This window comes from Palaemon carinicauda, chromosome 28, assembly GCF_036898095.1.
Source record: "Palaemon carinicauda isolate YSFRI2023 chromosome 28, ASM3689809v2, whole genome shotgun sequence".
NCBI lineage: Eukaryota > Metazoa > Arthropoda > Malacostraca > Decapoda > Palaemonidae > Palaemon > Palaemon carinicauda.
Genome location: NC_090752.1, coordinates 9,311,175 through 9,324,089, shown reverse-complemented (window position 1 = coordinate 9,324,089; position 12,915 = coordinate 9,311,175). Strand labels below are relative to the sequence as shown.

The following is a 12,915-nucleotide window of genomic DNA, read 5'->3' as shown; positions in this document are numbered from 1 at the left end:
GGTAAGTACACCCCCTTCTAGTATTGTGATAGCTGGCGTATCCCTCCATAGAATTCTGTCGGGCAACGGAGTTGACAGCTACATGATTATCGGGTAAGTATATTCAAAAATTTATTTTACTAATAAAAATAACATTTTAATACTGCCTGATAAATGTTATAGCCAAAGTAGCATCAGTTGCTTGACATACGGTAGTGTTCAGCAGCACAAAAATAACAGTCACATTTGGGTCTATGAAATTCAGATGTGTGGAATTTCCAGGTGCAGTATTGAGAATCAATAGAACCTTGAAAAATATGCTTTTTGTTTTTGCAATATTCCTTAAGTGCTGATATAAAATGGCCAGTGCACCATTCTTCATAATTGGAGATGGGGGACCAGTGCCTTCAGATTAGCCATCCAAATGACAGAAAGCATTAACTTTGGGGTGTTTTTGAGTGGCCTGGGATTTAGGGCAGAATATACTGACAGTGCCTCCAGTTTGAAATTGCCAGTGACGTTACCTTCTAACATTAATGTTAGCCTATCTTTAGCTACCTTGTACCCTGGCATTGCTTTTATTTTTCTTTTGAAATAAATAAAGCGATTCAGCTTTAGCTTCCAAAAGGAGCTGGTCTTGTTGACATAAGAGGTATGAGAGCTGAAATTAGCGTGCTCTTGTAAATCTAGATAAAACACAGCATTTATCTTTTCGCCTTTTTATATGCACCTAAAGGATATACACCCTAAACTTCATAGATGCAAAATTTGATTAAATTTATTATGTAGGAACTTTATTGAAATACCCTTATGCTTCGGTCAAATATTTGTGATTCAAGGATGCGCAACGCTCAATGGCTGGTTTTTAGGATCATCACTATCATTCATGTCTGTAGGGCTGCTAAAAAAAAAAAATTGTCATCTGATTAGGAAACCATTACTAATACACCATTAACCATAGTGTCAACATTGCACAGTCTTGATGAAAAACATTTATATGTAAACATACTTGCATTTACAGTGATAATTAGGTCATGGCCACATTTGACAATTGCAACAGGATAGAGTAGTGAATGAACATATTGTATGTCGAATTATGCCAAATAAATTACTTTGCAGTCAGGTCAAATATCAATATGTGTAACAGTATCGTAACTTGTGTTGTGTACATGAATTCAACCATATAAATGACCCAGTTAGGTTTGTAATAATGACAAAGCTTCATTGAGGAAGCCATGTTTCATTACCAAGCCAATAGGCTACTGTAGAATTCAAGAATGTTAGTTTTATTGTACATTTATTGTATTAATGAGTACTGTATATGGAATTAGAAGCATTCTGCGGATAGTATACTGTAGGTGAAAATAACAATCAAGCATTAGATAATAGGTATTAGAAGATCTTTATAGATGTAACTATTATGTAAACCTTATTTAATTCAAAGACATATAGTGACACAGACTGAATATGTATCCATGAAAATTTGCATTACTATTATTGATTGTAGTCTCTCTCTCTCTCTCTCTCTCTCTCTCTCTCTCTCTCTCTCTCTCAGCATGCGATGGTACAATTACGAGCTACAATTTTAACAATCTAATTACAACAAATGACAGTGATATTGTATCAGTGGTAATGACATTTTGTCACTATAACATATTGCTCAATACCATGACTACAAATGACAGGTGGCTTATGTTTTAATGGTTTAAAATACCCACTACCCCTTGTTACACATCAGTAAACTTGGTGATGCAGTTATGATTCATGGAGATTGTTGGAAATTTGTTTGTAATTACAACATAATGATGTTTTAATTAGCAAAATTTTAGGAGTTACACATTGCATGTCCTTCAGTTGCAAATATGTGACAGAGGCATAAGTTTTTATATGACAAGTTTCCTGGAAAGCCTTGGTATGTTTACTTGGGATTAATAAATTCCTGTTCATCGCTTAGTGAATATTACGAGTCGTCATATACTGTATAAATATATATCACAAGTTATATATGAATGTATATCACATATCTAGTTAAGAATATTGAAATAATTGTAGGAAAGTCACAACTATAATAAGTGACATTTATTAAAAAAGGAGCCTGCTCATTGAATGTTTAAAGGTGTAATTATATAAACACTTGATTAAATGTTAACATAAAGTTAATTATTCAGAATTACTAAAGAAAACTGGCTAAACAAATTGAAATGCAGTATATAGTATTTGCTCTGCTGTTTTACAAAATCCAATAAAGGTAAATACTAAAAATTTTAAGAAAGTATAGCAAAGAAGTAAAACATACGATGAAATGTAAGAATTGGGTGAATACATGATAATTTTTAAATTACCCAAAGTAAACATTATATGTTTCCTTTGTTTTGATAAAATAAAAAAAAAATAAAAAAAGATGACACGCTTAAGAAAACAAATACCGGTATGGTCTCCAGGAGAGTTTTCGAGCTATGTCCGTGAAGGGGGCATCAGGAAATACTTTGAGTAGAGAGATAACAATATGCTGACCTGGAAGAATCTAGTATTCACCATAGACTATGTCAGCAATGCCTAGGACAGCCACTGAGTATTCATCCTCAAGTTGCTGATGTGCTGAAAAATATATCTTTCCTGTATGTCACAAAGATGGCTTTCCTACTTCATTTGTACTTTAAGAAACATGGAACAAAAGCTCAAATGTTTCCCTATGATAGCACTTGTAATCCGGAACATCCTTTTTTACTCAATACCCTTCAAAATCATTCTTCATAGTAGCTTGAACTGCCCATTTGTCAGACGGCTATTGGGGTTGTGCCAATAAACCCTTGACCTTCACAGTAGTATCAATGTCAGATTTGAGTGAAACTGGCAACTATAACCACAAACACCCAAGAGCAGTTGAAGAAAATGATACCCTCACCACCTACTGGCTCTCATAACCACATAATACAACCATCAATATCACCACAATCCATAACAGAAAGAACTTTTGTGATCATCCTGTATTTAGAGAATGCTAAAACTAATCAGTTCATTGCTTGCACTTAGACTATTAATTGTACATTTTCATATTAAACAATGTTGATAATAGTACTGATGATAATGTTTAATGCAATTTTTAATATAGAAATATAATTTTATTTTGGAAAACCAAATTTGTCATCAACTGATTGCTCTTAAAATGATACGTTTTGTTCCATTATAAATTCAACATTACTGTTTAGCTTTGGCATTCAACAATTATTTTTGGTGATGTATGATATTTCTCATATTGCTTTTCTTTTCAAAGGAATAGGAACAATGAAAATGTCCACTCTTTTACCTCCTGCTACTACAAAGAGGGTTCATCTGAGCTTTCATGATAACATAATGTCAGGGTCATGATGGCATGACGAGTAGAGCAGTTTGTGATTTCGCTATTTACTACTATAAATAAAATTTCAACTGCCAATAACCTAGTGAAACACATCCATGTGCAGCAATAGTAAACCTCTTTGTAACCAAAAACTTAAATGTACAATATTTTAAAGAAAAACATTTACCACTAAGAAATAGTTAGGAATCGTGTGTACAGTAATTAAAATTTTGATTGCCTAACCATTTCTTAACAAATGTCACTTTTTATAATAATTTATGCACAATATGCTTTATGTCTCAGGGTTCGCAGAGAACAGTTATAATTTCCTTTTTCAGTGTTTTGGTGTGTTCAAATTTGAGAAGAAATTCTATATAATAATGAAAATCAATATGCTCTTAATTTCAACTTAGATGTACCATGTAATTTATTCACAGCTTCTATTAAGTTGTAGCACCATTATGTTAATTTGAAATTTTAAAACAAACTGCTTTTTTCTTGCCGCAGATGGGTTCGCCTTCTCTCAGGAGGAACATGGAGTAATTGGTCAATCAGAAGTGATTCGAGCATATGATACAACCCAACCAAAACCGGGTGGTATGTAAGACATATCACAAAGTCTTCAGTGACATTAATCATTAAAATGTTACCCCCTTTAATATGACTACAAGGAATTAGACATGAAGGAGTTTTGTAAAATGTGCAGGATGGTACTTTTGTAGTGTTCAAAATGCTTCTAGTCGAAAGTCAAGTCCATATTTCACTTAAAGGTAACAATGACTTTTTTTCCTTTGAATTTTGTATATATTTTTGAAATGGCCAGTCCTTTAAAATGTTAGAATTATAAAATTGCTTTATTTTGCTACTTCAAATGATATACAGTATACATAATTTATTGATTTCCTTGTTGCGTACAGAGCACCAGTTTTATTGTCTATTTGCCTTGTGTTCAGAGATAATTATTATCAATCATGTGATATTTTGTAATTCACTCGTTCACATACATTGATCTCATTGAGATATCATCTCTGGTCACAGTTAACTTTGTGCTTACTCCTTTAAGCCAGATATAATTTTATTTCAGAATAGTTTAGAGAAAAGCACACCACATTATTGTAGACTTGTAATCTTATTTTAGACAGTGTTACTGCATTACTGATAAGTGTACAGTATTATATGTACATCAGTAACAGTAAAGAAGTGTGATATTTGGTTAAGATTTTGAGACACAGTATTTTGTTTGAAAAGAATTTCATTACTTTTAAGACTAACACTTAGAAAAGATTATTTTTCTTTTTCAAGAGTAACCTTTGTTTATTAATTTATTTTTAATCCAGCTGCATTTTGTTTTGCATTAATTGCCAAAAGAAGATTATCAGAAAATTAAACATGAGTAGCATTTCCCACTGGTACCATCATATCCAAAATGGTGACTGCCTCAAGCATTACAAGTACAATTTCATATATGAAAACAGAAGAAAACAAATTATCTATCGCATTTGTACCCTAGTACTTATTTGCATATAGTAGGAAAAATTCATGTTTAACACAGGTCATACTAAAAATTACCACAAGCAGCACGAGTCTTACTATGTTCCAACAGAATTCGCCATCAAGCTGAGTACAAAGTGGGAGAGGCTATTCTCAGTTTAATGACTTGAGAGTACTGCAGCATACTAAGTACTTACATTGGCATAGTTTGTACTATGGGTAACTGTGCAATAGACAATGGAAATGTGTAAAGGTTTGCATTAAAGGAAGATTGTGGCAGTTTGCTGAAGTATAGTGACTGATAATTCCATCCAGCTAACATAATTTTTAGGCCTATAATTATTTATGTTGGGTTTGGGCATTTTACTAAATTCTGGGAAAACGTATTACCTCAAAATATTCATCATTGCATTTTGTGGTTCAGAAATCATAAGGAAATTCTCATAATTTGAAGAGAAATTAGATTTTTTAGTGGCTATAGATCATTCTTTATATTGTATTTTGAATCTCAGGTCAGAATTCAATTTGGATTTTAATTTCCATTTTTCATACATTTTAAAAATTTACATGTTTCAAGATTTGTATCTTACAAATGTACATTTTGAAACAGGAAGTTAAGATTTACTCAATAAACAACAGATCTATTAAGTCTCATGATAATTTAACTATCTACCATTTAGCTACACTAGTGTCAAGAAGAGAATGAGAAAAGTTTTGACTGAAATCCTAGGAACTTTTATATCCTGATGAAGTTTTGTGATTTGGTATGAGGCAGTGTGTGTTATGGATATTTTACTGTTAGTAAAGTTTTATATTGTGTAAATATTTACAATAGACTATCCTTAGCATAGAACAAGTCTTATTTCAATTATTGACCATTCTCATAACCTTAATTGAGATACCAAGCATTCTTTTGTAAACTCAATAGCAAAAGTTATTACTTATTCAGAAACATGTTTTTATTTTACATTTTAGTCCGTTATCTCTGGGCTGAGGATGGTTTTTTGTACATATTGAGAAGGTAGATGTAATCATCTTGACGTAAGGGAATTGTGTACTGAAGGTGTAACCCTCACACGTGCCTATTTAGTAAACCGATATACATGCGTAGGTGTACTTGTCATTTATCAGTGTATGATGAAATGGTTTATATAATGCTTCTTTCGTTAAAGAAAGATAGGTACTAAAAGTATTAGTGTATCCTGAGGCAAGATGGTTTTATCGTAAACATTCCTAGTAGCCAGTTAATGTTAAATATTTGGTTTGATTATGCAATCAATGAGAGAGAAACATATATATTTAATGATACTGGTTGATTTTCATGAGTTTAAATTTTTAAAGGAAATTGTCCATTGATAAAGAAATATTTAAGTAGTATAGGAAGGTGAGTAAAATTGTTGTGCCATGAAAATCTTTGATGCAGGTTAGTCATATTATGACCGTACTCCACAAGAAGTCGGTTTATTATCTTTCATATGTTCACAAAAATATTTTCCTGTAGGCAATTTTAATGTGATGTGATATATGGATTGTGTCAGTGTTGTATAGTACTGATGGGTGTATGTTACTGTGTGCCCCCTTTACATTGGTCTCTATTGTGGCCTACAACTCGACCTGCGTCTCCATTTTTCCTCGAGAATGCCTCTTGATGGTATCATTAAAATCTTGCGTGGAAAGGTTGCAGGCCATTAGAATATAATAATACAGTAAACAAGAAAGATCTAATGACGATGATGCATTGCAGGTTATTATTACTCCTCAAGCTGCAACTTTATTCAATCCTTGTAACATGTTGAATTCTATTTGTCTGTATTCAGATCAGTTGATTACTGTAGTTGAATGCACTTTAGCATACAAGTTATAATGATTGATGACATGTTGTAAACTTGTTCTCTTGCTGTCGTGTGTATGTGTGCGTGTGTGTGTATACATGACAGTGAGGTCTTCAGCCATAACTCACTGGTCCTGTCTGTCTTTCAACTAAACTGATTGGGCATCAAAGATCAAACACCTGCTGCTTCATTTCTAGTGATCTTTGTATGGATCGTCAAATGTATGCCTCATAACTAGGGATAGAAACATCATTACACTTACAATAAATTTTTTGTCAATCTTTGATACTGTATCATATAATTAAGACATTGGATATCTATTCAAGAATCCAAGCTATAATATTATCTTGATAAAAAGAAAACATGCTTGAAAGGATTGAATTTTCAGTTTTAGCAAACCAGTCAAATCTATTTTGTATTTTGCATAATGACCTTTTTAGTAGTTTCCACAAATGCCTACATTTAGTTTCTCCAGTTAGGATCATAGATATTTTCTTAAAGGTATGTGGTAAGATGTACAGAAGTTTGAGCAGTTATTATTGAACTCACCATGGATATACTGTATTGTTAACTTGTGGAGCTTTATTTAATATTTTTGTAAAATAACTTGAAACATTTGGGCAGGTCTAATTATTGTGTTGTGCATGTATCAAGAAATTCTTATTATATGGTTACAAGTCTTGTGATTTGGTTTTATTTCTCCTTTGCTGATAATATTATGGATACTGTACTGTACTGTTAATGTGACCATTGGGTCATGTTTTTAGATTATAAAGTTAGGCAACCAAATAGGGAAAAATCAAAGGGAAATCGATAAAAGTTGAAAAAGAAAACTACAGCTCTGACAAACAAGATGCAGCAAAAACAGAATTATAATAAGATTTATTTCTATACTTACCTAATGTTCATATTGCTTGATTTTATCAACATTTCCCCAAAAATGTAAGAATTTCCCATTGTTTTCCCTTTCAATAGATTCATGCCCTAAGTAAAGTAATGAGAATCTATCGTTTAATGGCAAGCATCAAAGCTTGGGCATTGTACAGAACCTTTGTCTTCTCGGTCTCTGTGTGGAATTTGATCTGGCAACTGTACCAGACTCCTGAGTGCTCAGTTGGGTGTTTTAGTGCATTTAAAGATGTCTTCTGGATTTATTAGCAAATACTACGCAGATTGTTCATGGTAATGGTTTCTGTACAATCATGATACACATTCTCTTTGTGTGTCATATAAGGACAGCATTAGGATTTAGGTAACCTTTGTGAGAAGTGTGAATGCCTCACTGTTCCTCTCATGGAAAAGCGTTTCCATGGTTGCCGACGAAATTGAAAGTTCCAAGTGCTAAAGAGAACTTTCTTTTAGTATAGTTGGTAATCTAGAGATTAGGCCAGTTGAATATAGCTTGGATGATAGCAGACATGCCATGTCACCAACAAACTCCAATACAGCACTTAACTAATCAAGCTTTTATAGTAATGAGCCTCAAAATCTCGTTATCTCTTTAGCTTCTTTTGTGAAATCTCAGAAGGCAAGTGAGTCTTCACTTAAAAAGGTAGTTATTCTAAACTTGCCTAACCTATTTCTAACCGTAACCTGACGTCTCCGGTTGGGTCTAGAGGTAGAAGTGTTCCATTAAGTAAGGGCTCTGATGGTGCCCAGTGCATTACATATTCAATACACTCTCACTTGGAAAAGTAATTTTGTGTTATACACCAAGCAAAATTATTTTATCCTGTGTTTTAAAGACACTCTTGATTGCTATCTAATATATTACCTTTAATAAATGGAATATATCCTTTGCATTAAAAAAGCTTTAGTTTTTACTCAATTTTGACCCTTCAACTTTGTATTGTAATTTATCTTTCGTGCTTTGGGCAATGTCAATTTAGGTATGTTTCACATAAGATTGATGGTTGAGATGTTAATTCATTCACCTTCTATACATGAAGTTTAGAAGGTATAGAGTGAGAGAGAGAGAGGGGGGGGGCGAATTTTATATTAGCACAACAATGTAAATTTGTTAATCATTATGGAAATGGAGATAAAACTTCTTGAAAAGTAAAAATTGTATAAAGATATAGATTAACCATACCACAAAGTTATCTATTCCTGATAGCGTTAACCCTAACAAAGCTTTGTAATTTTCAGTGGTTGGAGAAGATGCATAGAAACGCAAAAATTAGTTATTGAAAAATTCTCGCCTAGCTGATCAAATTCTTTCATACATCATGTGAAGCTAGAAATGGTACTGAATATGGAAAACCTTCTCATCTATACAGTAAAGGAAATGTAGATTTAAAAACTATGTGACATCAAAGAAGTCCATGATAATGAGATACATGACAAGGTAAGTGGAGTGAAGAAATGAATAGCAACATGTTAATGTTGATTCAATCTACAGTATTCTTGTTTTTATGATTTATTTGATGTTAAATTTTTTAGTTAATAATTTTCATTATCAAACACAGTCTTGTTTGTGATATTTTGACTCCCCCAGGTTCCAAAACTTTAGTTACCTCCTCAACTGAACCACTCCATGGCCATAATGGGGAGTGGAGCTGCCAAATGTAATGGAGGAGGATCATCCAAGAGGGTAAGGTAAGGAAGGATATGTGTTTTTGGAAATATTTTTGTTGAGTCATTAAGAAACACGTAATGTTGGTTTATAGTAAGAATGAATGACCATGTACAAGGCCTATAATTCTTTTGCAACGTACCGGTAATCACATTTCAGAAAAAATATGAAATTTTCAAGAAGTTAGACAGTAATGAAGTATATTTAAAAAATTCCATTACATCGAGGAAGCTGCCGAGAGACTTGAATATACTGTAAACTGAACTCTTAAGATGTCAATAGTTTGGTTATTTTATGAGAAGGCAGCAGATACGCTAGTCAAGAGAGGGAAAGATATGGAAGTGCTAGGTTAAATACCAGTAAAAATGCTCTGAGAATCATGGATAAAGCGTCGAACATCAACCACATGGGAATTGTTGGATAGATGTGATGTCCAGGTACTGGACAGGGACCAGGAGGTCGATGATTGGGATGGTTTGGATGTGGGATAGGGAAGAGTTTAAAGGTCTCACGAGTGGCAGAGGCAAGTGACAGTAACAATCCCCTAGAGACTAACTAACTATACTGTATACACAGTACATATGATCAGTGTCCAAGGCCCTCTCACCATCAAGTTAGGACCTGGGAGGACAAAGCAATGGCTGCTGATGACTCAGCAGGTAGACTTCCCCAAACTCCTCATCCTCAGCTCACAATGATGGTGAGATTGCAGACACTACAAGAAACTATCAAGCTTGAGCAGCCCTTTAACCCCATCATGCAGATTGCCATGCATGGATTTTTTCAATAGACTACCTCATTGGGTTTATTGGATGTGGAAGTGACTGGACAATCCCCTAGAGACTAACCATACTGTATATACAGTACATATGATCAGTGCCCAAGTCCCGTCCCCATCAAGTTAGGACCTGGGATGGCCAGCCAATGGCGTCTGATGACTCAGCAGGTAGACTCCCCCAAACCCCTCATCCTTAGTTCACAAGGATAGTGACATTGCAGACACTACAAGAAACTATGAAGCTTGAGCAGATCTTTAACCCCTGTCCAGCAGATTGCCAAGCATGGACTGTTTCAATAGGCTACCACGTTGGGTTCATTGAATGTGGAAACGACTGGATGATACCCTGTGGAAAGGCCCAGGTGTCAATGAAGACTTGAACCTGACAGAAGTTCAAGAAGACAGATGAGAGTGGAGAAAACTCATTAAATATCTAATCCCAAAATAGGAAGAGATGGCATAAAAAAAAAATATTAAGATGATGAGAGTTGCATAAGAAAGAAGAGGATGGAGCGTAATTGGCCAAGAGAGATCACCTGCTAGAGACTGAGGTCATGAAATAGCTACCATTGGCCCCTTTGTCAGAAAATAAAGTTGGTAAATAATTTAAGAATTTAAGTTTGCATTCTGATGTTGAGTTTCATTAATAAGGAATTATAAGCAAGAAAATAAAACTTTTTACATGAACACAAAGTATCCTTGGCAAGGTTGCATCGAAGAAACTTTAATTGCAAGAAAAAGTTTGTGTAGGTAAAATAAAAATACATAAAAAGTTGCATTTATGAGTGATGAAAGGATATATAGGACAAGTCATGACCATGTTCCAAAATGTTCTAGTGAGAAAACATGTGTAGCCTTCATAATAAGCAACCGCCCCTAGCAGTTGCCTCAGAGTTTGTAGTTAGACCTATGAGGCCCCTCAAACACTTAATCCCTAGCTCATAGGGATACAAAGGGCATGTCTACTTGTGAAATAAGCTGTAAGGGTGACACAAACTCAGTATTTACCTATAGAGTTGTCAAGGGTCTCACTGAAAAAGAAGTAAATTCCTGGTCACTCAATGCATAGAGAAATGCATATACAGTACTGCAGTACAGTATATTCAAATACATAATGTGTTAGTACTAAAAATTTATTTATGGTGGCGTATTTCATAAATTTATGAGCATGATAACAATTGCCATATAAAGCAAATGAAATTAGTAAAATCGCCATGGTCCAAAGGTGAACACTCAAGTGGTAGGAGCTGACGAGACGTCCAGTGCAATAAAAGAAATTCAGAGATCTTGCAAGGGCAAAATTAGATTGTTTGAACTTCAGTTGCGAAAGAGGGGGAAAATCGTGTAAAATTACATTATACATAGGCGAATATAAAATAATCAATCCCATAGGGTGGGGTTGATAGATGTGCCAGTGCTCCTCATGCAGTATATTGTCAGCATTGCTAAAAGGCCTATGCAGCATTCTTTTTGGCCACCATCTTTACTCAATCTTAATTCTCCTACTTTAGCTCTATTTCTGCTTTTATCTTACTGTTTCGCCCCTTTCAACTTATAGCCTATTTCATAGTGCAACTGCTTCCAGTTGTACCTCTTCACTAAAGGAACTCCTCGGTCACAGTGTCATGCCAAATGGCACAAATTCCATAAATCAAATCAAATCCTTAAGAAATAATAGTGTGCAAATAAGAGGTGTTCTAAGGGGTTGCCGTTTGGGCGAAGAGAGTGGTTTTAGAAGATAAGTATGATAGTAAATTGTGCTAGAGGTGAATGAAGAAATTCAATATACAGTAGTTAGTAAAATAAGATAATTAATCTATATTACTGCAAAAAAATTAAGGGTCGTGGATTGACGGGATTAGGCTTTTAAACAATATTTCAAAATGCCAGTGTGAATGTAATTAGATGGGATAGTCTAACTTGTAAGCCTGGGTCTATAGTATATTAACTGGCTAAGAGCTCTAGATGGGTAAGCTAATGAGATGAATAACAGATCCTTCGTGTGAAAGAAAGAGGGACGGATGAGAATGTAAGAATTGATGGAAAATAATTTCTGAATTTACTTGGAAAACTGTAAAGAAGAGTTTGAGTGTTTAGAGTGGAAAAATAATATATATATATATATATATATATATATATATATATATATATATATATATATATATATATATATATATATTAATTGTTTTGGCATGGCAGAAGGGGAGAGAAATAAATGTTCTACATGAAGGAAGTCGATATGTGAGTTATGGGAAAGAATAAAATTTAATATAGAATACATAGCTTGTCTCACGAGAAATCTTACTTCAGAATTAACAAAGAATTATTGAGTAGAAGTTTTAAGAATTGACCAAAGATTTAATGAGTGTGTATAATTGTGCATTACATGAGTTATGTGTAATGTGTTTCTTTAATCATAATTTATAAGAATAAATCTCAGAAAATTGAAAAGTGGGCAAGGCATATTTTTTGGAAAGGGGGCATAATTCTCAGAAAGGCAGGATTAAAGTTTTCGTGTGACATTGTTGATTAGCAATTACATTGATGAAATTCAGAATACTGAAGAAATTTTAAAGAAATAAATAGCAAAGAGTAAATTGCCAATTTTAGGTTCAGAAATGGCAATAGATTCTTCTTCTTCTTTAGATTGCCCGGAGCTTCTCTCCGGATAGAGAGAAGCTCCGGGCAATCTAAAGAAGAAGAATAATCTATTGCCATTTCTGAACCTACAGTAAAATTGGCAATTAGATAAAATCTATGAAGATGCACGGATGACAGTGTAGTTCGCGGTAAAATAGACTTGGGAGGTAATTTGTCATATTATGGAAAAGTGGGAGCAAAGTTAACGGAATCTCTGAAAATAGAGAAAGGGTATAACATTAAACAAAAGCTGAAATATGTGAATGAACAGTTGAATTTT

The 12,915-nt window shown here is 33.8% G+C and overlaps 1 protein-coding gene across 2 annotated transcripts in view; it reads left to right on the top strand.

Annotated features, from left to right (window-relative positions):
- ATP8A (ATPase phospholipid transporting 8A1) overlaps positions 1-7,325 on the top strand; it is a 355,359-nt gene extending 348,034 nt beyond the window's left edge. For both annotated transcript variants that reach the window (XM_068351770.1, XM_068351769.1), the window contains one exon: positions 3,827-7,325. In XM_068351770.1, coding sequence (XP_068207871.1) covers positions 3,827-3,893 — 67 coding nt within the window. In that variant the 3' untranslated portion in view covers positions 3,894-7,325. The remainder of the gene's footprint in view (positions 1-3,826) is intronic.
- Positions 7,326-12,915: the final 5,590 nt, after the last annotated feature.